This window comes from Bos indicus x Bos taurus, chromosome 4 (genome assembly GCF_003369695.1).
Source record: "Bos indicus x Bos taurus breed Angus x Brahman F1 hybrid chromosome 4, Bos_hybrid_MaternalHap_v2.0, whole genome shotgun sequence".
NCBI classification, from domain to species: Eukaryota; Metazoa; Chordata; class Mammalia; order Artiodactyla; family Bovidae; genus Bos; species Bos indicus x Bos taurus.
In genome coordinates, this window is record NC_040079.1 from 12,677,363 (window position 1) to 12,699,552 (window position 22,190).

At 39.8% G+C, this 22,190-nt stretch overlaps 1 protein-coding gene across 1 annotated transcript; it reads right to left on the reverse strand.

The window, feature by feature from the left end:
- Positions 1 to 3,752: 3,752 nt before the first annotated feature.
- Positions 3,753 to 4,706, reverse strand: LOC113891829 (olfactory receptor-like protein OLF3). The gene has a single exon (XM_027540309.1). The coding sequence runs from the start codon at positions 4,704 to 4,706 to the stop codon at positions 3,753 to 3,755; it is 954 nt and encodes a 317-aa protein (XP_027396110.1).
- Between the last annotated feature and the right edge of the window lie 17,484 nt (positions 4,707 to 22,190).

Sequence of the window (22,190 nt, forward strand, 5' to 3'; positions counted from 1 at the left end):
AAGTGTCTTTTAATTTCATGGCTGCAATCACCATCTGCAGTGATTTTGGAGCCCAAAAAACTTAAGTCTGACACTGTTTCCACTATTTCCCCATCTATTTGCCATGGAGTGATGGGACCAGATGCCATGATCTTCATTTTCTGAATATTGAGCTTTAAAAGCCAACTTTTTCACTCTCCTCTTTCACTTTCATCAAGAGGCTTTTGAGTTCCTCTTCACTTTCTGCCATAAGGGTGGTGTCATCTGCATATCTGAGGTTATTGATATTTCTCCTAGTAATCTTGATTCCAGCTTGTGTTTCTTCCAGTCCAGTGTTTCTCATGATGTACTCTGCATATAAGTTAAATAAGCAGGGTGACAATATACAGGTAACAATATACAGTACCTTGATGTACTCCTTTTCCTATTTGGAACCAGTCTGTTGTTCCATGTCCAGTTCTAACTGTTGCTTCCTGACCTGCATATAGGTTTCTCAAGAGGCAGGTCAGGTGGTCTGGTATTCCCATGTCTTGAAGAATTTTCCACAGGTTATTGTGATCCACACAGTCAAAGGCTTTGGCATAGTCAATAAAGCAGAAATAGATGTTTTTCTGGAACTCTCTTGCTTTTTCCATGTTCCAGTGGATGTTGGCAATTTGATCTCTGGTTCCTCTGCCTTTTCTAAAACCAGCTTGAACATCTGGAAGTTCACGGTTCGCGTATTGCTGAAGCCTGGCTTGGAGAATTTTGAACATTACTTTACTGGTGTGTGAGATGAGTGCAATTGTGCGGTAGTTTGAGCATTCTTTGGCATTGCCTTTCTTTGGGATTGGAATGAAAATGGACCTTTTCTAGTCCTGTGGCCACTGCTGAGTTTTCCAAATTTGCTGGCATACTGAGTGCAGCACTTTCCCAGCATTATCTTTCAGGATTTGAAAGAGCTCCACTGGAATTCCATCACCTCCACTAGCTTTGTTCGTAGTGATGCTTTCTAAGGCCCACTTGACTTCACATTCCAGGATGTTTGGCTCTAGGTGAGTGATCACACCATCCTGATTATCTTGGCCATGAAGCTCTTTTTTGTACAGTTCTTCTGTGTATTCTTGCCACCTCTTCTTAATATCTTCTGCTTCTGTTAGGTCCATACCATTTCTGTCCTTTATCGAGCCCATCTTTGCATGAAATGTTCCCTTGGTATCTCTAATTTTCTTGAAGAGATCTCTAGTCTTTCCCATTCTGTTGTTTTCTTCTATTTCTTTGCATTGATCACTGAGGAAGGCTTTCTTATCTTTCCTTGCTATTCTTTGGAACTCTGCATTCAGATGCTTATATCTTTCCTTTTCTCCTTTGCTTTTCACTTCTTTTCTTTTCACAGCTATTTGTAAGCCCTCCTCAGACAGTCATTTTGCTTTTTTGCATTTCTTTTTCTTGGGGATGGTCTTGATCCCTGTATCCTGTACAATGTCACGAACTTCCATCCAGAGATCATCAGGCACTCTATCTATCAGATCTAGGCCCTTAAATCTATTTCTCACTTCCACTGTATAATCAAAAGGGATTTGATTTAGGTCATACCTGAATGGTCTAGTGGTTTTCCCCACTTTCTTCAATTTCAGTCTGAATTTGGCAATAAAGAGTTCATGATCTGAGCCACAGTCAGCTCCCAGTCTAGTTTTTGCTGACTGTATAGAGCTTCTCCATCTTTGAATGCAAAGAATATAATCAGTCTGATTTCGGTGTTGACTATCTGGTGATGTCCATGTGCAGAGTCTTCTCTTGTGTTGTTGGAAGAGGGTGTTTGCTTTGACCAGTGCATTCTCTTAGCAAATCTCTATCAGCCTTTGCCCTGTTTCATTCCGTACTCCAAGGCCAAATTTGCCTGTTACTCCAGGTGTTTCTTGACTTCCTACTTTTGCATTCCAGTCCCCTCTAATGAAAAGGACATCTTTTTTGGGTGTTAGTTCTAAAAGGTCTTGTAGGTCTTCATAGAACTGTTCAATTTCAGCTTCTTCAGTATTACTGGTAGGGGCATAGGCTTGGATTACTGTGATATTGAATGGTTTGCCTTGGAAACGAAAGAGATCATTCTGTCATTTTTGAGATTGCATCCAAGTACTGCATTTCAGACTCTTTTGTTGACCATGATGGCTACTCCATTTCTTCTATTAACATTCCTTAATTAACAGCAAGAGAGCTTTAGCCCACTAATATTGACATGTTTGGAGATGCTTGCCTAAAACACATTTATAGGCCTAAATTACTTTATGTAAAATTCTATATTAAATGGGCCTTCAACTCTGCTTGAGCACTGGGATTTGTCCACAAGTGGAAGAACTGCTTATCACCTGACTTAAAGAAGAGACAAGGGAAGAAAGGACTTTGAGATGTCTTCAAGGAAGTGTGAAGATGAGCTGCTACCATATTCTTTCTCCCCTTCCCCTTCTTTATTTCTTATATAATTACTTCTTCCCCACCTTTATTTTATTTAGGCTTTCTGTCAGAAGTGAGGTCTACTCCAGACTATTCTAAACCCAGCAGATTTATAATTAAAGCCCTGCAGTGTGTGAGGAGGAGCGATGGGAGAAAGGGTTTATACTGAGACTGGAGGATGACATGGGCACAGTTGACTCAACTATCTTGATTCCCAAACTAAATGTGTCTTACTTTATATTAGTTGTGTTTGAAGAATCTGTCTTTTCATAGATAAACTACATCTTTGGTATCTTACACAATATTTCAAATATTACATGCTAATTTTATATCTAAACCTAGAGAAAGAATTAGATTCTTTTGTTCAGAGATTGGACAGTTTTAATATATGAATGGTACCCCTTAGGCTTCCCTGGTGGCTCAGATGGTAAAGCGTCTGCCTACAATGCGGGAGACCCAGGTTCGATCCCTGGTTCAGGAAGATCCTCTGGAGAAGGAAACGGCAACCCACTCCAGTACTCCTGCCTGGAAAATCCCATGGACAGAGGAACCTGGTGGGCTACAGTCCATGGGGTCGCAAAGAGTCGGACACGACTGAGCGACTTCACTTGGCTTTGCTTTCACCCCTTAGGTATGCATTAAAATTCCTCTTAAATTGTTTGTATAATATCAAGGAGAGGTTAAAACTTAGCATCTCCTTGGTCAGTAATAGCCATGTGTACAAACACCTTTACTTACATCCTTTCTGTGTAAAAGACCTTTCATTGATTCTTCCACTCAGTTACCCCCAGCACTCAGACAAGGCTTTATGTCCACATGTCAGAGGCTCTGCATAAAACATTTTAATCAGCCTTGATGACAACATTCACCTCAGAATAGCGATTTACAAAATTTCTACATGTGGACACATACTCCATGCGTTATTTTCAGTAAGTCTAAAATGTGAAAATGCTTTTGTTCCAAATGGAAACATAATAACCTTCTACAAAATTTAGATGAATAAGAACAACTGGTCCAAAGCAAGATCTATTAATAGATCCATGATTACAAAAATATGATATTTCACAATAACAAATTATTTTTTGCATTAATTTTGGGTTAAGTGAATGGAGATTAAGTGTGGGAAGTTCTATCACAGCAGTGCTTAATTTCTCGGAACATCCTGCTGTGACATAAAAACACCCTTACATCCCACACTTCAACCGAACAACTCAGCCTCCTACCCAGCATCACCAGTACATGTTCCATCATCACCTTCCTGGTTGCCAGGGCAATGCAGTTAATTCTTCATATCAGAATTAAGTGACAGGCAAAGCTCTTTTTCTCTAAGTAATGCTCATAATTCAAGTTCTCAATTTTGACATTAATCCAGATAATTGTCCTAGAAGCTTCTGCCAGGCCCCCTTCACCTCCTTGTTCCTTAGACTGTAAATCATGGGGTTCAGCACAGGCATCAAAATGGCATAGAAGACAGAGATCAGCTTCTCCTGAAGCACAGAAGGGCTGGAATTGGGCTGGATGTAAGTGAAAATGGTCATGCCATAGCACAAGAAAACCACTGTGAGGTGAGAGGCACAGGTGTGGAAGGCTTTCTTTCTCCCCTCTGTGGACTGGATCTTCAGGATGGTGGAGATGATCCTGATGTAGGACAGGAGAACCAGGCAGAAAGGTGTCATCAGCAACACAATGCTAGAAACCATGATGGCCACCTCATTGGAGGAGGTGTCCACACAGGCCAGCCTGACCACAGCTAGGATTTCACAGGATATGTGATCAATATACTTGTTCGTGCACATAGGCAACTGAAAGGTGATGGTGGTCTGCACGAGAGAGTTGACAGAGCCACTGACCCAGGATGTGATGGCCAGCCTAGCACAGAGCCCTCCGTGCATGATGACCGAGTATCTCAGGGGGTCGCACACAGCCGCATAGCGGTCATAGGCCATCACGGCCAGGAGAACAAACTCAATCCCACCCAGGCCCAGGGAGAAGAATAACTGGGCTGCACAGCTCACATAGGGGATCCCTTTATGTTCCACAAGAAAATGCACCAGCATCTGAGGAACGATGCTTGTGGCATAGGAGACATCAACAAGGGAGAGGTTGGTGAGAAAGAAATACATGGGAGTGTGGAGTCGGCTGTCCAGTCTGATCAGAAGAACAATGAGGACGTTCCCCAGCAGGGTCAGCAGGTAAGTGACTGAGAACAAGACGAAGAGAGTGACCTGAGTGTCCCAGTCACTGGACAGGCCGAGGAGAATGAATTCTCTCACCCAAGTCTGGTTATTTGCTCCCATTAAAAAAATGTGAGGTTATTAATCTGCAGAAAGAGACAAAAATTGTAGAAGCTGTTGAATTAACTATAAGAATAACTTCTTAAAAGAATGCATACTGTATTCAACCTTCCAGCCTTAGCCAGATGTTTTAGAGTGTTTTCGGCCAAGATGTCAGGCCTGATTCTGGTATGCATTATATCTACTTCACACAAGTAATGCAAACCATTGCCTTCTAAAGTACAGAGTGGTCTGAGGGAGTTCTTCATAGCCTGGCAATAATGCAGTGCAGTTTTATATCCTTCCAATTTACACTAGTTTCCAGGACAAGAGGGGATGGTAGGTGACAATGAGAGATAAGTTGATAAACAATGCTGATAACCCTACATAAATCTGCTACAACAAACATGAGGAAATGAATAAATAACCTACCAAAAAAAAAAGATTCAGAAGTGGCACATGGATAGTACTAAGAAGGCTAGTGTCTCATGGAGAGATCTGAAGTTAAATCTTGTTTTCATGAACTTACCAGATGTGTGATTGGGTTAGAGATTTAAACTTTTATGTAGAGAATGTGATCATATTTTATAATTAGTATGTGTATTTAAGGTCAAATGTAAATAATTCATGAGGAAGTTACTTTTTGAACTATTACTGGTGGCAGGACTTTAACAGAATGGTACTAGTTGTAATCTAAGCTCCTCCCTTGGAGAGAAACAAACGTACTTCCCTCACTGCACTTCACCTTACACTCATCATTAGCTGGTTGTCCTAAAATACAAATATAATTATACCTCTTTCACGCACAAACAAATCTTGTAATGTATAACTGCTTACAGAATTAAGAATATCATGGGCATGGAGTGTCTGAATACTTGTTCATTAGAACCTGACATGTTTTTTCTTTATTAATTTTAGCATTCATTATCATGCATGCTTTTTAGGGCAAAGCATTTTACAAAAATAACCTGTTAATACTTAAATACCCTTCATGGATATGTCAGCTAGTTATTTTTAACCCATCAGTGTGTATATGTAAATATATATATATATATATATATACATACATATACACACACACACACACATCTATCTATATAGGCAATTTCCTTGATTTTAAAGTAATTTAAATTCAAAATAATTGATATCAAAATATTTCTATTTTCTACAGTCATGGAAACCCTTTTAAGACTCCTGGCAGACTAAGAATACAGAAATAACATCTGTAAATGTATAGCTGAATAAAGAAGGGAAATGGACTTGTCTGATGGTTTTCACATACCTGCAATAAACACCATCTCCAACGTTAGTGTTACCTTGGATCAACTTTCAGCTAAATAGAGCTAGATTCCTAGTAGGTCTCAGGATGCACAATTAAATAACTGGTAAATAGTGTGTGTATATCTAAACGCTTGATGTCAGAAAGCTAAAGCTTGATATTTTCAACTCTAAACAGATTCTAGGGATTTGATGCTATCCGTAAACATGTGTTGTTCATTGATGTCAACAGGTAAAATGGACTTTTGTGGGTATTTATTCCCACAAAATAATTGTTTCTTTTCTTAATAGAAACAACAGAGAAAAACCCTCCTCACAAGGAACTAGGAACACAGCTCTTGTTCAAAAGCCAGGTTTGAAGATAAACACAGTTAAGAGTTGGTCTTGTTAATGCTTCCTCCCCCACAAGACAGTCTATGTTCTTTTTTCAGTACTTGTCCCAACTCTAGTTGCTTTATCTTTCTGCAGGTACCTAATGGCGCTTTAGGGCTATTAGCATACATGCACGCAATGCTTCTTTAATGATAAGGAGCTATTTTACATGCTTAGGCCATATCTTCCTCATACTACACGACTACACCTCTCAAAATGTTTTGAGTTTTCTTTGTCTAGTCAAAAATAAACAATCCAAGCTACCTGCTCAAGACATAGTGTTGACGAATGACATACCCCTGTGGTTCATCTTAGACATGAGCAACACAAAGGAAGGACTTCTGCATGCCTGTGCTTTATGGTCTGTGGTGGATGTAGGGAAATTATTGTGACACAGTAAGTGATACAATATGAAGGTGCCATTGAAACATTCTGTTACAAAGTATCTCCGTCTTGCCCGATCATGAATTCTTGAAACTCAAATATTAGTAATTTATGCCTTTTATGTTGATATTATCCTGAATTTTTTAGATATAATTAGCATAAAATGGAGGTTTTAAGATGTGAATTACTTGATCTCATGACTCTTTAAAATAGATGATGCAAGAAGGAAAACTGAGACGCTTACAAATGGAGAAGGGATGAGGAATGATATAGAAACTAAAGGAAAATCAGCTATGAGGTTTGGAGAGCAAAGACCAATTATTCATTGCTAAAATATACCCTTTGATGACCCTAAGTAAAAGTATCTCCATGTGCCTTGTCCCATTAGTCTGTTTATTAATACTGACAGCAAATACTACCAAAATGCCTTCTCTCTATGACAGAGGAATGGAAATAAAAAATTAGTTTTGAGATTCCCAGTACAACTCATTTCCCATGGCCTAACAACAAATTAAAAAGTTCAACTTTATTCAATTGTGATTCACTTAAGAATTGTGTTTATTTACGCTTAAAGCTCAGAGAAGGCAATGGCACCCCACTCCAGTACTCTTGCCTGGAAAATCCCATGGACAGAGGAGCTTGGTAGGCTGCAGTCCATGCTAAGGGTCGGACACGACTGAGCGACTTCACTTTCACTTTTCACTTTTCACTTTCATGCATTGGAGAAGGAAATGGCAGCCCACTCCAGTGTTCTTGCCTGGAGAATCCCAGGGATGGGGGAGCCTGGTGGGCTGCCATCTCTGGGGTCGCACAGAGTTGGACACGACTGAAGTGACTTAGCAGCAAGCTTAAAGCTATTTGATCTTCAGTGTTGGCATTCTTGACAACCTTGGCTGGGACAAGTAAGAATCCTGAATACAAAAACACATTAAGGTAGCTCTCATAACCTGCAGATGTGTTTCTTTCATGTTGATCAAAATGACTCAGCGCCCATATCTCTATAAAGCTGAAGATTCCATGGATGCTTTCATAGACACTGTCCATACTTTCATTTAGAGAAATTTTCTCTGACTCATGACTGAAGAGTTGCTTGATGTAGACAGCAAGCATATCATACCTGAGAAGGAATATTTGCATCATCTTACTCTGTAGAAACAGAGAACCCATGGTCTTCAGGGTGGCTGATATCTCAAAGATGGGTTTAACACACTGAAAGAACAATTAATTTATTCTCATTCAGGTCCTGTGATCTCCTTCCAACCTGATTTGGTGACCTGACTTCACACAATCTTAGACCAATTATGAGACCCCATTTCTCAAACATGTGCAATCCTGACATTCACCTTTGGTGATATATTTCATTACAGCCTCAGTGGATAAATCCTCACCTTATTTGTATCTCTTGTCTTTCTCCCTGTTGCTAACACCAAGATTTTCTTTGGCAGGGTAATTCCAGCTGTCTCCAAATCTCCACAGTGCAGTCTCTACAGACAATTCTTGAGGAACCAAGCCTGGGATGAGCTGGGAGACCTAGATCCTAAGTCCAGTTCACTGTCTTGAGTTCCTAAGGTCTCTGCATAAGCCATTAATTGTCTTATATCTTAATTTATCTGTTATTAAAAAGGAAAACTATGTCTTGGGTACAAAAGCCTTCAGAAAAATTGAAATATGAGGCTTTAAGCAATTGACAGTTATCTTTTCTGGAAATATAATATTCCTACTATCTGCTAGTTAATATCAATACTGAACTAAAAATTTTATACTTTGGGGCTTCCCTGACTTCATCTTTATGTCAGTACTAAACCTTAGAGTTGAAAAGTTTGCAGAAAAAAAATTGTACATAAGCCTAAAACTTAAGCAAAGCAGTTATTTTAATACATTTGCAGCAATACTTAGGGTGAACAGTTTCACCAGTCATGTTACATATCCTTGACCCAAAGTCTCTAACAAGTCGCATCACTTCTGTTTCTATATCTTCTAAACCCACACTCCCACATGCCGCTGGTGACTCTCAAACATTAATCAGTGTCTGACAAAATATACATTTATGCTACCATCTGTGTCTAAGCTGATGTGAAGAGTTTTCTCTTCCAACAGAGGGAAGGACCATATAGAATAGATACTCCCAAATTCCTTGGGCTCCAGTAAGTCACCTGGGACTAATTGTGACTGTGAGGGACACTACTGGGAGGAAGTTGACAAGAGCTCCAAAAACAGCTCCAACACAGACCTAGTGAGCTTTGGCAGCCACTTCACTGGCAACACAGGGCCGACGGATTCCCCTCAGGGGCCCCGTGCATTAGAGTGGTAATTGCTGCCCCCACTCCCAATTCACAAGGGCAGGGCCTCCATGCTGCCCTTCTCCCTGTGGAAGGCTGTTCTCCATCCTTCTCCCACCAACATCTTCATTATAGCCCTGATGCTGCTGCTGCTAAGTCGCTTCAGTCGTGTCCGACTCTGTGCAACCCCAGAGACGGCAGCCCACCAGGCTCCCTCATCCCTGGGATTCTCCAGGCAAGAACACTGGAGTGGGTTGCCATTTCCTTCCCCAATGCATGAAAGTAAAAAGTGAAAGTAAGTCCCTCAGTCGTGTCCGACTCTTCTCGACCCCATGGACTGTAGCCCACCAGGCTCCTCGGTCCATGGGATTTTCCAGGCAAGAGTAGTGGAGTGGGGTGCCATTGCCTTCTCCGCATTATAGCCCTAGGTCATTCTAAAAAGTCAAAGAAACCAGCTTACTGAGGTTTTAGGATGTTCTCCTATAACCCAAAACAAACTTTAGCCTTCAGTGTCCCAATCTAGGAAGAACTGACTGGGGCTGCATCTAGATCTAGTGTAAATACCAATTCTCCCCCTTTGGGCTCCAGATGCCCTTATTTCTTCTTCTAGAAATAGGAGAGATGTGCTTCAGTCCCCTGACGTATGTGCCGTCTAATTGGTTCTGTGAGCATGGCCAGGATGATAGACATTCTAGTACATGTCTCATGATGCTACTTAAGCTCCAAAAGTGATAGCATCACATAGGCAGATTTAAAAATCCAAGATACGGAAGCAATCTAAGTGTCCATCCACAGACGAATGGATGAAGAAGATGTGGTGTGTATGTATATATACACAATGGAATACTACTAATACATAAGAAAAAATTTTGCCATTGCAGCAACATGGATGGTCTTGAAGAGAATTATACTAAGTCGTCAGACAGTAAAAGACAATATTGCATCATGTAACTTATAGACATTTCTCCAAAGAAGACATACAGATGGCTAACAAACACATGAAAAGATGCTCAACATCACTCATTATCAGAGAAATGCAAATCAAGACCACTATGAGGTACCATTTCACACCAGTCAGAATGGCTGCGATCCAAAAGTCTACAAATAATAAATGCTGGAGAGGGTGTGGAGAAAAGGGAACCCTCTTACACTGTTGGTGGGAATGCAAACTAGTACAGCCACTATGGAGAACAGTGTGGAGATTCCTTAAAAAACTGGAAATAGAACTGCCTTATGATCCAGCAATCCCACTGCTGGGCATACACACTGAGGAAACCAGAAGGGAAAGAGACATGTGTACCCCAGTGTTCATCACAGCACTGTTTATAATAGCCAGGACATGGAAGCAACCTAGATGTCCATCAGCAGATGAATGGATAAGAAAGCAGTGGTACATATACACAATGGAGTATTACTCAGCCATTAAAAAGAATTCATTTGAATCAGTTCTAATGAGGTGGATGAAACTGGAGCCTATTACACAGAGTGAAGTAAGCCAGAAGGAAAAACACCAATACAGTATACTAATGCATATATATGGAATTTAGAAAGATGATAACAATAACCCTGTGTATGAGACAGCAAAAGAGACACTGATGTATGGAACAGTCTTATGGACTCTGTGAGAGAGGGAGACGGTGGGAAGATTTGGGAGACTGGCATTGAAACATGTATAATATCATGTATGAAACGAGTTGCCAGTCCAGGTTTGATGCACGATACTGGATGCTTGGGGCTGGTGCACTGGGACGACCCAGAGGGATGGTGTGGGGAGGGAGGAGGGAGGAGGGTTCAGGATGGGGAGCACATGTATACCTGTGAAGGATTCATTTTGATATTTGGCAAAACTAATACAATTATGTAAAGTTTAAAAATAAAATTTAAAAAAAATCTAAAAAATACAACAAACTAATGAATGTATCAAAAAATAAGTAGATTCGTGGATATAGAGAATAGCCCAGTGATTACCAATGGGGAGGGGCAATATAAGGGTGGAAGAAAAGGAGGTACAAATTATTGGGTGTAAGATAGGCTTAAGGATATACTGCACAACATGAGGAATAGAGCCAATATTTTGTAACAACTGTAAATAGAAAGTAACCTTTAAATTGTATAAAAATTAAGATAATCACGTATAAGCCATTAAATTATATTTATATTAAATAAAATCTAAATCTACAATAAATTGACAAAGGGAGTTTTAGCAATTAATAAAAAAAATGGCAAAGCAATAAGGTTGTCCAAAATTCTTGACAAAGAAGGATTAAACTTCTACACTTCTTCAAATTTTATTTTAATTAAAGTTTATATTTATAGAGATTGTAGATTAACATTTCATAAGAAATAATACAGAAGTACCTCTCATACTGATTTACCAGTTTCTCAAAATGGAAGCATCTTGCAAAGCTACAGTACAATATCATAAGATAGTATGATAAACAATGTAATTATGTAATTATAGTCATGTGGTTGGAGAAGGCAATGGCACCCCACTCCAGTACTCTTGCCTGGAAAATCCCATGGACAGAGGAGCCTGGTAGGCTGCAGTCCATGGGGTCGCTGAGTCAGACACGACTGAGCGGCTTCACTTTCACTTTTCACTTTCATGCATTGGAGAAGGAAATGGCAACCCACTCCAGTGTTCTTGCCTGGAGAATCCCAGGGGCGGGGGAGCCTGGTGGGCTGCCGTCTATGGGGTCGCACAGAGTCGGACACGACTGAAGCAACTTAGCAGCAGCAGCAGTCATGTGGTATGAATAATATAATATGATAATGTAGTAATACAATATCACAACATACTGGCATTGATACAGTCAAGATACAGAACATTTCCTTTACCACAAGAATCCTTCATGTTGTCCTCTTATAGCCCCATCTGTTTCTGTCCAGCCTTTACCCTCTCCTTTTAACCTCTAGTTATTACCATCTGTTCTCTCTAATTTTAGCATTTCAAAAATTATATATAAGTAAAATCATACAGTATATTCCTTGAGGACTGTCTTCTTCATCAGTAACTTGGAATCACACACTGCCACATAGTGATCATAGGCCATCACTGCCAGAGGGAAAATCCCAAACTTACCCAAACCTCTTGCTGCTAAGTCACTTCAGTCGTGTCCGACTCTGTGCGACTCCATAGACGACAGCCCCTCGTCCCTGGGATTCTCCAGGCAAGAACACTGGAGTGGGTTGCCATTTCCCCCTCCAATGCATGAAAATGAAAAGTGAAAGTGAAGTCTCTCAGTCGTGTCTGACTCCTAGCGACCCCATGGACTGGAGCCTACCAGGCTCCTCCATCCATGGGAGTTTCCAGGCAAGAGTACTGGAGTGGGGTGCCATTGCCTTCTCCTTACCCAAACCTAGGGAAAAAAATAACTGGGCTGCAAAGCTCCTATGTAGAATTACTTGATGTTCTGCAAGAAAATGTACCAGCATCTGAGGAACAATGCTCGTGGTATAGAGATATCAGCAACAGAGAGGTTGCTGAGAAAGAAATACATGAGTATATTAAAAAGAGTCATGCACCATGATCATCTCAGGAACGCAAGGATAGCTTGATACCCACAACTCAATCAATAAAAAATTTTAGTAACTACCTGGTTATGGTTATGGTGATGGATGGTAACTGCACTTTTGTGGTGATCATTTTGCAATATATACAAACACTGAATCACTACATGGTACAACTGAAACTAATATAATGTTGTATGCCCATTATGCCTCAGTTTTAAAGATAATTTAATCACCAAAATTTTTTAAGTAATAAAGTAAATAAAAATATACCATTTGGATGCAAATTGGTTATGCTAGAAAGGTTGTGTGTGTGTTGAGGGGTGGAGGGAGCAGTAGGACATATATGGGAATTTTCCGTACTTTCTGCTTAACTTTGCTGTGAATTTAAAACAGCTCTAAAAAAACCAAGTTAATTAGTTGAGACTGTTCTAGCTTCCACTTAGGTTCCAGAAAGCTAGAAAGAGCATTCAGATCAGATCAGTCACTCAGTCTTGTCCGACTCTTTGCGACCCCATGAATCGAAGCACACCAGGCTTCCCTGTCCATCACCAACTCCTGGAGTTCACTCAGACTCACACCCATAGAGTCAATGATGCCATCCAGCCATCTCATCCTCTGTCGTCCCCTTCTCCTCTTGCCCCCAATCCCTCCCAGCATCAGACTCTTTTCCAATGAGTCAACTCTTCACATGAGGTGGCCAAAGTACTGGAATTTCAGCTTTAGCATCAGTCCTTCCAAAGAAATCCCAGGGCTGATCTCCTTCAGAATGGACTGGTTGGATCTCCTTGCAGTCCAAGGGACTCTCAAGAGTCTTCCCCAACACCACAGTTCAAAAGCATCAATTCTTCAGCACTCAGCCTTCTTCACAGTCCAACTCTCACATCCATACATGACCACAGGAAAAACCATAGCCTTGACTAGACGAACCTTTGTTGGCAAAGTAATGTCTCTGCTTTTGAATATGCTATCTAGGTTGGTCATAACTTTCCTTCCAAGGAGTAAGCGTCTTTTAATTTCATGGCTGCAGTCACCATCTGTAGTGATTTTGGAGCCCAGAAAAATAAAGTCTGACACTGTTTCCACTGTTTCCCCATCTATTTCCCATGAAGTGCTGGGACCGGATGCCATGATCTTCGTTTTCTGAATGTTGAGCTTTAAGCCAACTTTTTCACTCTCCACTTTCACTTTCTTTTTTTTTTTCTTTTTTTTTTTTTTCTTTAATAGAAAATTATTTAATTAGTATACATGTGTTCCCCATCCTGAACCCTCCTCCCTCCTCCCTCCCCACACCATCCCTCTGGGTCGTCCCAGTGCACCAGCCCCAAGCATCCAGCATCGTGCATTGAACCTGGACTGGCATCTCGTTTCATACATGATGTTTCACATGTTTCAATGCCATTCTCCCAAATCTTCCCACCCTCTCCCTCTCCCACAGAGTCCATAAGACTGTTCCATACATCAGTGTCTCTTTTGCTGTCTCGTATACAGGGTTATCGTTACCATCTTTCTAAATTCCATATATATGCGTTAGTATACTGTATTGGTGTTTTTCCTTCTGGCTTACTTCACTCTGTGTAATAGGCTCCAGTTTCATCCACCTCATTAGAACTGATTCAAATGTATTCTTTTTAATGGCTGAGTAATACTCCATTGTGTATATGTACCACTGCTTTCTTATCCATTCATCTGCTGATGGACATCTAGGTTGCTTCCATGTCCTGGCTATTATAAACAGTGCTGCATTGAATATTGGGATACACGTGTCTCTTTCCCTTCTGGTTTCCTCAGTGTGTATGCCCAGCAGTGGGATTGCTGGATCATAAGGCAGTTCTACTTCCAGTTTTTTAAGGAATCTCCACACTGTTCTCCATAGTGGCTGTACTAGTTTGCATTCCCACCAACAGTGTAAGAGGGTTCCCTTTTCTCCACACCCTCTCCAGCATTTATTATTTGTAGACTTTTGGATCGCAGCCATTCTGACTGGTGTGAAATGGTACCTCATAGTGGTCTTGATTTGCATTTCTCTGATAATGAGTGATGTTGAGCATCTTTTCATGTGTTTGTTAGCCATCTGTATGTCTTCTTTGGAGAAATGTCTATTTAGATCTTTGGCCCATTTTTGATTGGGTCATTTATTTTTCTGGAGTTGAGCTGTAGGAGTTGCTTGTATATTTTTGAGATTAGTTGTTTGTCGGTTGCTTCATTTGCTATTATTTTCTCCCATTCTGAAGGCTGTCTTTTCACCTTGCTAATAGTTTCCTTTGATGTGCAGAAGCTTTTAAGTTTAATTAGGTCCCATTTGTTTATTTTTACTTTTATTTCCAATATTCTGGGAGGTGGATCATAGAGGATCCTGCTGTGATGTATGTCAGAGAGTGTTTTGCCTATGTTCTCCTCTAGGAGTTTTATAGTTTCTGGTCTTACGTTGAGATCTTTAATCCATTTTGAGTTTATTTTTGTATATGGTGTTAGAAAGTGTTCTAGTTTCATTCTTTTACAAGTGGTTGACCAGATTTCCCAGCACCACTTGTTAAAGAGATTGTCTTTAATCCATTGTATATTCTTGCCTCCTTTGTCAAAGATAAGGTGTCCATATGTGCGTGGATTGATCTCTGGGCTTTCTATTTTGTTCCATTGATCTATATTTCTGTCTTTGTGCCAGTACCATACTGTCTTGATAACTGTGGCTTTGTAGTAGAGCCTGAAGTCAGGTAGGTTGATTCCTCCAGTTCCATTTTTCTTTCTCAAGATCGCTTTGGCTATTCGAGGTTTTTTGTATTTCCATACAAATTGTGAAATTATTTGTTCTAGCTCTGTGAAGAATACTGTTGGTAGCTTGATAGGGATTGCATTGAATCTATAAATTGCTTTGGGTAGTATACTCATTTTCACTATATTGATTCTTCCAATCCATGAACATGGTATATTTCTCCATCTATTAGTGTCCTCTTTGATTTCTTTCACCAGTGTTTTATAGTTTTCTATATATAGGTCTTTAGTTTCTTTAGGTAGATATATTCCTAAGTATTTTATTCTTTTCATTGCAATGGTGAATGGAATTGTTTCCTTAATTTCTCTTTCTGTTTTCTCATTATTAGTGTATAGGAATGCAAGGGATTTCTGTGTGTTGATTTTATATCCTGCAACTTTACTATAATCATTGATTAGTTCTAGTAATTTTCTGGTGGAGTCTTTAGGGTTTTCTATGTAGAGGATCATGTCATCTGCAAATAGTGAGAGTTTTACTTCTTCTTTTCCAATTTGGATTCCTTTTATTTCTTTTTCTGCTCTGATTGCTGTGGCCAAAACTTCCAAAACTATGTTGAATAGTAATGGTGAAAGTGGGCACCCTTGTCTTGTTCCTGACTTTAGAGGAAATGCTTTCAATTTTTCACCATTGAGGATAATGTTTGCTGTGGGTTTGTCATATATAGCTTTTATTATGTTGAGGTATGTTCCTTCTATTCCTGCTTTCTGGAGAGTTTTTATCATAAATGGGTGTTGAATTTTGTCAAAGGCTTTCTCTGCATCTATTGAGATAATCATATGGTTTTTGTTTTTCAATTTGTTAATGTGGTGTATTACATTGATTGATTTGTGGATATTGAAGAATCCTTGCATCCCTGGGATAAAGCCCACTTGGTCATGGTGTATGATCTTTTTAATATGTTGTTGGATTCTGATTGCTAGAATTTTGTTTAGGATTTTTGCATCTATGTTCATCAGTGATATTGGCCTGTAGTTTTCTTTTTTTGTGGGATCTTTGTCAGGTTTTGGTATTAGGGTGATGGTGGCCTCATAGAATGAGTTTGGAAGTTCACCTTCCTCTGCAATTTTCTGGAAGAGTTTGAGCAGGATAGGTGTTAGCTCTTCTCTAAATTTTTGGTAGAATTCAGCTGTGAAGCCGTCTGGACCTGGGCTTTTGTTTGCTGGAAGATTTTTGATTACAGTTTCAATTTCCGTGCTTGTGATGGGTCTGTTAAGGTTTTCTATTTCTTCCTGGTCAAGTTTTGGAAAGTTGTACTTTTCTAAGAATTTGTCCATTTCTTCCTCGTTGTCCATTTTATTGGCATATAATTGTTGATAATAGTCTCTTATGATCCTTTGTATTTCTGTGTTGTCTGTTGTGATCTCTCCATTTTCATTTCTAATTTTATTGATTTGATTTTTCTCCCTTTGTTTCTTGATGAGTCTGGCTAATGGTTTGTCAATTTTATTTATCCTTTCAAAGAACCAGCTTTTGGCTTTGTTGATTTTTGCTATGGTCTCTTTTGTTTCTTTTGCATTTATTTCTGCTCTAATTTTTAAGATTTCTTTCCTTCTACTAACCCTGGGGTTCTTCATTTCTTCCTTTTCTAGTTGCTTTAGGTGTAGAGTTAGGTTATTTATTTTACTTTTTTCTTGTTTCTTGAGGTGTGCCTGTATTGCTATGAACTTTCCCCTTAGGACTGCTTTTACCGTGTCCCACAGGTTTTGGGTTGTTGTGTTTTCATTTTCATTCGTTTCTATGCAAATTTTGATTTCTTTTTTGATTTCTTCTGTGATTTGTTGGTTATTCAGCAGCGTGTTGTTCAGCCTCCATATGTTGGAATTTTTAATAGTTTTTCTCCTGTAATTGAGATCTAATCTTACTGCATTGTGGTCAGAAAAGATGCTTAGAATGATTTCTATTTTTTTGAATTTACCAAGGCTAGCTTTATGGCCCAGGATGTGATCTATCCTGGAGAAGGTTCCATGTGCGCTTGAGAAAAAGGTGAAATTCATTGTTTTGGGATGAAATGTCCTATAGATATCAGTTAGGTCTAACTGGTCTATTGTATCATTCAAAGTTTGTGTTTCCTTGTTAATTTTCTGTTTAGTTGATCTATCCATAGGTGTGAGTGGGGTATTAAAGTCTCCCACTATTATTGTGTTATTGTTAATTTCTCCTTTCATACTTGTTAGCATTTGTCTTACATACTGCGGTGCTCCCGTGTTGGGTGCATATATATTTATAATTGTTATATCTTCTTCTTGGATTGATCCTTTGATCATTATGTAGTGACCTTCTTTGTCTCTTTTCACAGCCTTTGTTTTAAAGTCTATTTTATCTGATATGAGTATTGCTACTCCTGCTTTCTTTTGGTCCCTATTTGCATGGAAAATCTTTTTCCAGCCCTTCACTTTCAGTCTGTATGTGTCCCCTGTTTTGAGGTGGGTCTCCTGTAGACAACATATGTAGGGGTCTTGTTTTTGTATCCATTCAGCCAGTCTTTGTCTTTTGGTTGGGGCATTCAACCCATTTACGTTTAAGGTAATTACTGATAAATATGATCCCGTTGCCATTTACTTTATTGTTTGGGGTTCAAATTTATACACCATTTTTGTGTTTCCTGTCTAGAGAATGTCCTTTAGTATTTGTTGGAGAGCTGGTTTGGTGGTGCAGAATTCTCTCAGCTTTTGCTTGTCTGAGAAGCTTTTGATTTCTCCTTCATACTTGAATGAAATCCTTGCTGGGTACAATAATCTGGGCTGTAGGTTATTTTCTTTCATCACTTTAAGTATGTCTTGCCATTCCCTCCTGGCTTGAAGAGTTTCTATTGAAAGATCAGCTGTTATCCTTATGGGAATTCCCTTGTGTGTTATCTGTTGTTTTTCCCTTGCTGCTTTTAATATTTGTTCTTTGTGTTTGATCTTTGTTAATTTGATTAATATGTGTCTTGGGGTGTTTCGCCTTGGGTTTATCCTGTTTGGGATTCTCTGGGTTTCTTGGACTTGGGTGATTATTTCCTTCCCCAGTTTAGGGAAGTTTTCAACTATTATCTCCTCAAGTATTTTCTCATGGTCTTTCTTTTTGTCTTCTTCTTCTGGAACCCCTATGATTCGAATGTTGTAGCGTTTAATATTGTCCTGGAGGTCTCTGAGATTGTCCTCATTTCTTTTAATTCGTTTTTCTTTTATTTTCTCTGATTTATTTATTTCTACCATTCTATCTTCTAATTCATTAATCCTATCTTCTGCCTCTGTTATTCTACTATTTGTTGCCTCCAGAGTGTTTTAAATTTCATTTATTGCATTATTCATTATATATTGACTCTTTTTTATTTCTTCTAGGTCCTTGTTAAACCTTTCTTGCATCTTCTCAATCCTTGTCTCCAAGCTATTTATCTGTGATTTCACTTTCATCAAGAGGCTTTTGAGTTCCTCTTCATTTTCTGCCATAAGGGTGGTGTCATCTGCATATCTGAGGTTACTGATATTTCTCCCGGCAATCTTGATTCCAGTTTGTGTTTCTTCCAGTTCAGAGTTTCTCATGATGTACTCTGCATAAAAGTTAAATAAGCAGGGTGACAATATACAGCCTTGACGAACTCCTTTTCCTATTTGGAACCAGTCTGTTGTTCCAGGTCCACTTCTAACTGTTGCTTCCTGACCTGCATACAAATTTCTCAAGAGGCAGATCGGGTGGTCTGGTATTCCCATCTCTTTCAGAATTTTCCACAGTTTATTGTGATCCACACAGTCAAAGGCTTTGGCATAGTCAATAAAGCAGAAATAGATGTTTTTCTGGAACTCTCTTGCTTTTTCCATGATCCAGCGGATGTTGGCAATTTGATCTCTGGTTCCTCTGCCTTTTCTAAAACCAGCTTGAACATCAGGAAGTTCATGGTTCACATATTGCTGAACTGGTTCCATCTTGACAGAATGTGGTCCACTGGAGAAGAGAATGGCAAACCACTTCAGTATTCTTGACTTGAGAACCCCATGAACAGTATGAAAAGGCAAAATGATAGGATATTGAAAGAGAAACTCCCCAGGTCAGTAGGTGCCCAATATGCTACTGGAGATCAGTGGAGAAATAACTCCAGAAAGAATGAAGGGATGGAGCCAAAGCAAAAACAATACCCAGCTGTGGATGTGACTGGTGATAGAAGCAAGGTCCGATGCTGTAAAGAGCAATATTGCATAGGAACCTGGAATGTCAGGTCCATGAATCAGGGCAAATTGGAAGTGGTCAAACAAGAGATGGCAAGAGTGAATGTCGACATTCTAGGAATCAGCGAACTGAAATGGACTGGAATGGGTGAATTTAACTCAGATGACCATTATATCTACTACTGTGGGCAGGAATCCCTCAGAAGAAATGGAGTGGCCATCATGGTCAACAAAAGAGTCCGAAATGCAGTACTTGGATGCAATCTCAAAAACGACAAAATGATCTCTGTTCGTTTCCAAGGCAAACCATTCAATATCACAGTAATCCAAGTCCATGCCCCAATCAGTAAGGCTGAAGAAGCTGAAGTTGAATGGTTCTATGAAGACCTACAAGACCTTTTAGAACTAACACCCCAAAAAGATGTCCTTTTCATTATAGGGGACTGGAATGCAAAAGTAGGAAGTCAAGAAACACCTGGAGTAACAGGCAAATTTGGCCTTGGAATATGGAATGAAGCAGGGCAAAGACTATTAATAGAGTTTTGCCAAGAAAATGCACTGGTCAAAGCAAACACCCTCTTCCAACAACACAAGAGAAGACTCTATACATGGACATCACCAGATGGTCAACACCAAAATCAGATTGATTATATTCTTTGCAGCCAAAGATAGAGAAGCTCTATACAGTCAGCAAAAACAAGACCGGGAGCTGACTGTGGCTCAGACCATGAACTCCTTATTGCCAAATTCAAACTTAAACTGAAGAAAGTAGGGAAAACCACTAGACCATTCAGGTATGACCTAAATCAAACCCCTTATGATTATACAGTGGAACTGAGAAATAGATTTAAGGGCCTAGATCTGATATATAAAGTGCCTGATTAACTATGGAATGAGACAGGGATCAAGACCATTTCCATAGAAAAGAAATGCAAAAAAGCAAAATGGCTGTCTGGGGAGGCCTTACAAATAGCTGTGAAAAGAAGAGAAGTGAAAAGCAAGGGAGAAAAGGAAAGATATAAACATCTGAATGCAGAGTTCCAAAGAATAGCAAGAAGAGATAAGAAAGCCTTCTTCAGCGATCAGTGCAAAGAAATAGAGGAAAACAACAGAATGGGAAAGACTAGAGATCTCTTCAAGAAAATCAGGGATACCAAAGGAACATTTCATGCAAAGATGAGCTTGATAAAGGACAGAAATGGTATGGACCTAACAGAAGCAGAAGATATTAAGAAGAGATGGCAAGAATACACAGAAGAGCTGTACAAAAAAGAGCTTCATGACACAGATAATCACGATGGTGTGATCACTCACCTAGAGCCAGACATCCTGGAATGTGAAGTCAAGTGGGCCTTAGAAAGCATCACTACGAACAAAGCTAGTGGAGGTGATGGAATTCCAGTTGAGCTATTTCAAACCCTGAAAGATGATGCTGTGAAAGTGCTGCACTCAATATGCCAGCAAATTTGGAAAACTCAGCAGTGGCCACAGGACTGGAAAAGGTCTGTTTTCATTCCAATCCCAAAAAAAGGCAATGCCAAAGAATGCTCAAACTACTGCACAATTGCACTCATCTCACACGCTAGTAATGCTCAAAATTCTCCAAGCCAGGCTTCAGCAATATGTGAACCATGAACTTCCTGATGTTCAAGCTGGTTTTAGAAAAGGCAGAGGAACCAGAGATCAAATTGCCAACATCCGCTGGATCATGGAAAAAGCAAGAGAGTTCCAGAAAAACATCTATTTCTGCTTTATTGACTATGCCAAAGCCTTTGACTGTGTGGATCACAATAAATTGTGGAAAATTCTGAAAGAGATGGGAATACCAGACCACCTGATCTGCCTCTTAAGAAATTTGTATGCAGGTCAGGAAGCAACAGTTAGAAGTGGACATGGAACAACAGACTGGTTCCAAATAGGAAAAGGAGTTCGTCAAGGCTGTATATTGTCACCCTGCTTATTTAACTTTTATGCAGAGTACATCATGAGAAACGCTGGACTGGAAGGAACACAAACTGGAATCAAGATTGCCGGGAGAAATATCAATAACCTCAGATATGCAGATGACACCACCCTTATGGCAGAAAATGAAGAGGAACTCAAAAGCCTCTTGATGAAAGTGAAAGTGGAGAGTGAAAAAGTTGGCTTAAAGCTCAACATTCAGAAAACGAAGATCATGGCATCCGGTCCCACCACTTCATGGGAAATAGATGGGGAAATAGTGGAAACAGTGTCAGACTTTATTTTTCTGGGCTCCAAAATCACTACAGATGGTGACTGCATCCATGAAATTAAAAGACGCTTACTCCTTGGAAGGAAAGTTATGACCAACCTAGATAGCATATCCAAAAGCAGAGACATTACTTTGCCAACAAAGGTTCGTCTAGTCAAGGCTATGGTTTTTCCAGTGGTCATGTATAGACGTGAGAGTTGGACTGTGAAGAAGGCTGAATGCTGAAGAATTGATGCTTTTGAACTGTGGTGTTGGGGAAGACTCTTGAGAGTCCCTTGGACTGGAAGGAGATCCAACCAGTCCATTCTGAAGATCAGCCTTGGGATTTCTTTGGAAGGAATGATGCTAAAGCTGAAATTCCAGTACTTTGACCACCTCATGCAAAGAGTTGACTCATTGGAAAAGACTCTGATGCTGGGAGGGATTGGGGGCAGGAGGAGAAGGGGACGACAGAAGATGAGATGGCTGGATGGCATCACTGACTCTATGGACGTGAGTCTGAGTGAACTCCAGGAGTTGGTGATGGACAGGGAA

What these genes read in the sequence shown, in the direction of transcription:
- LOC113891829 (XM_027540309.1), bottom strand. Translation starts at nt 4,706, where the DNA reads ATGGGAGCAAATAACCAGACTTGGGTGAGAGAATTCATTCTCCTCGGC.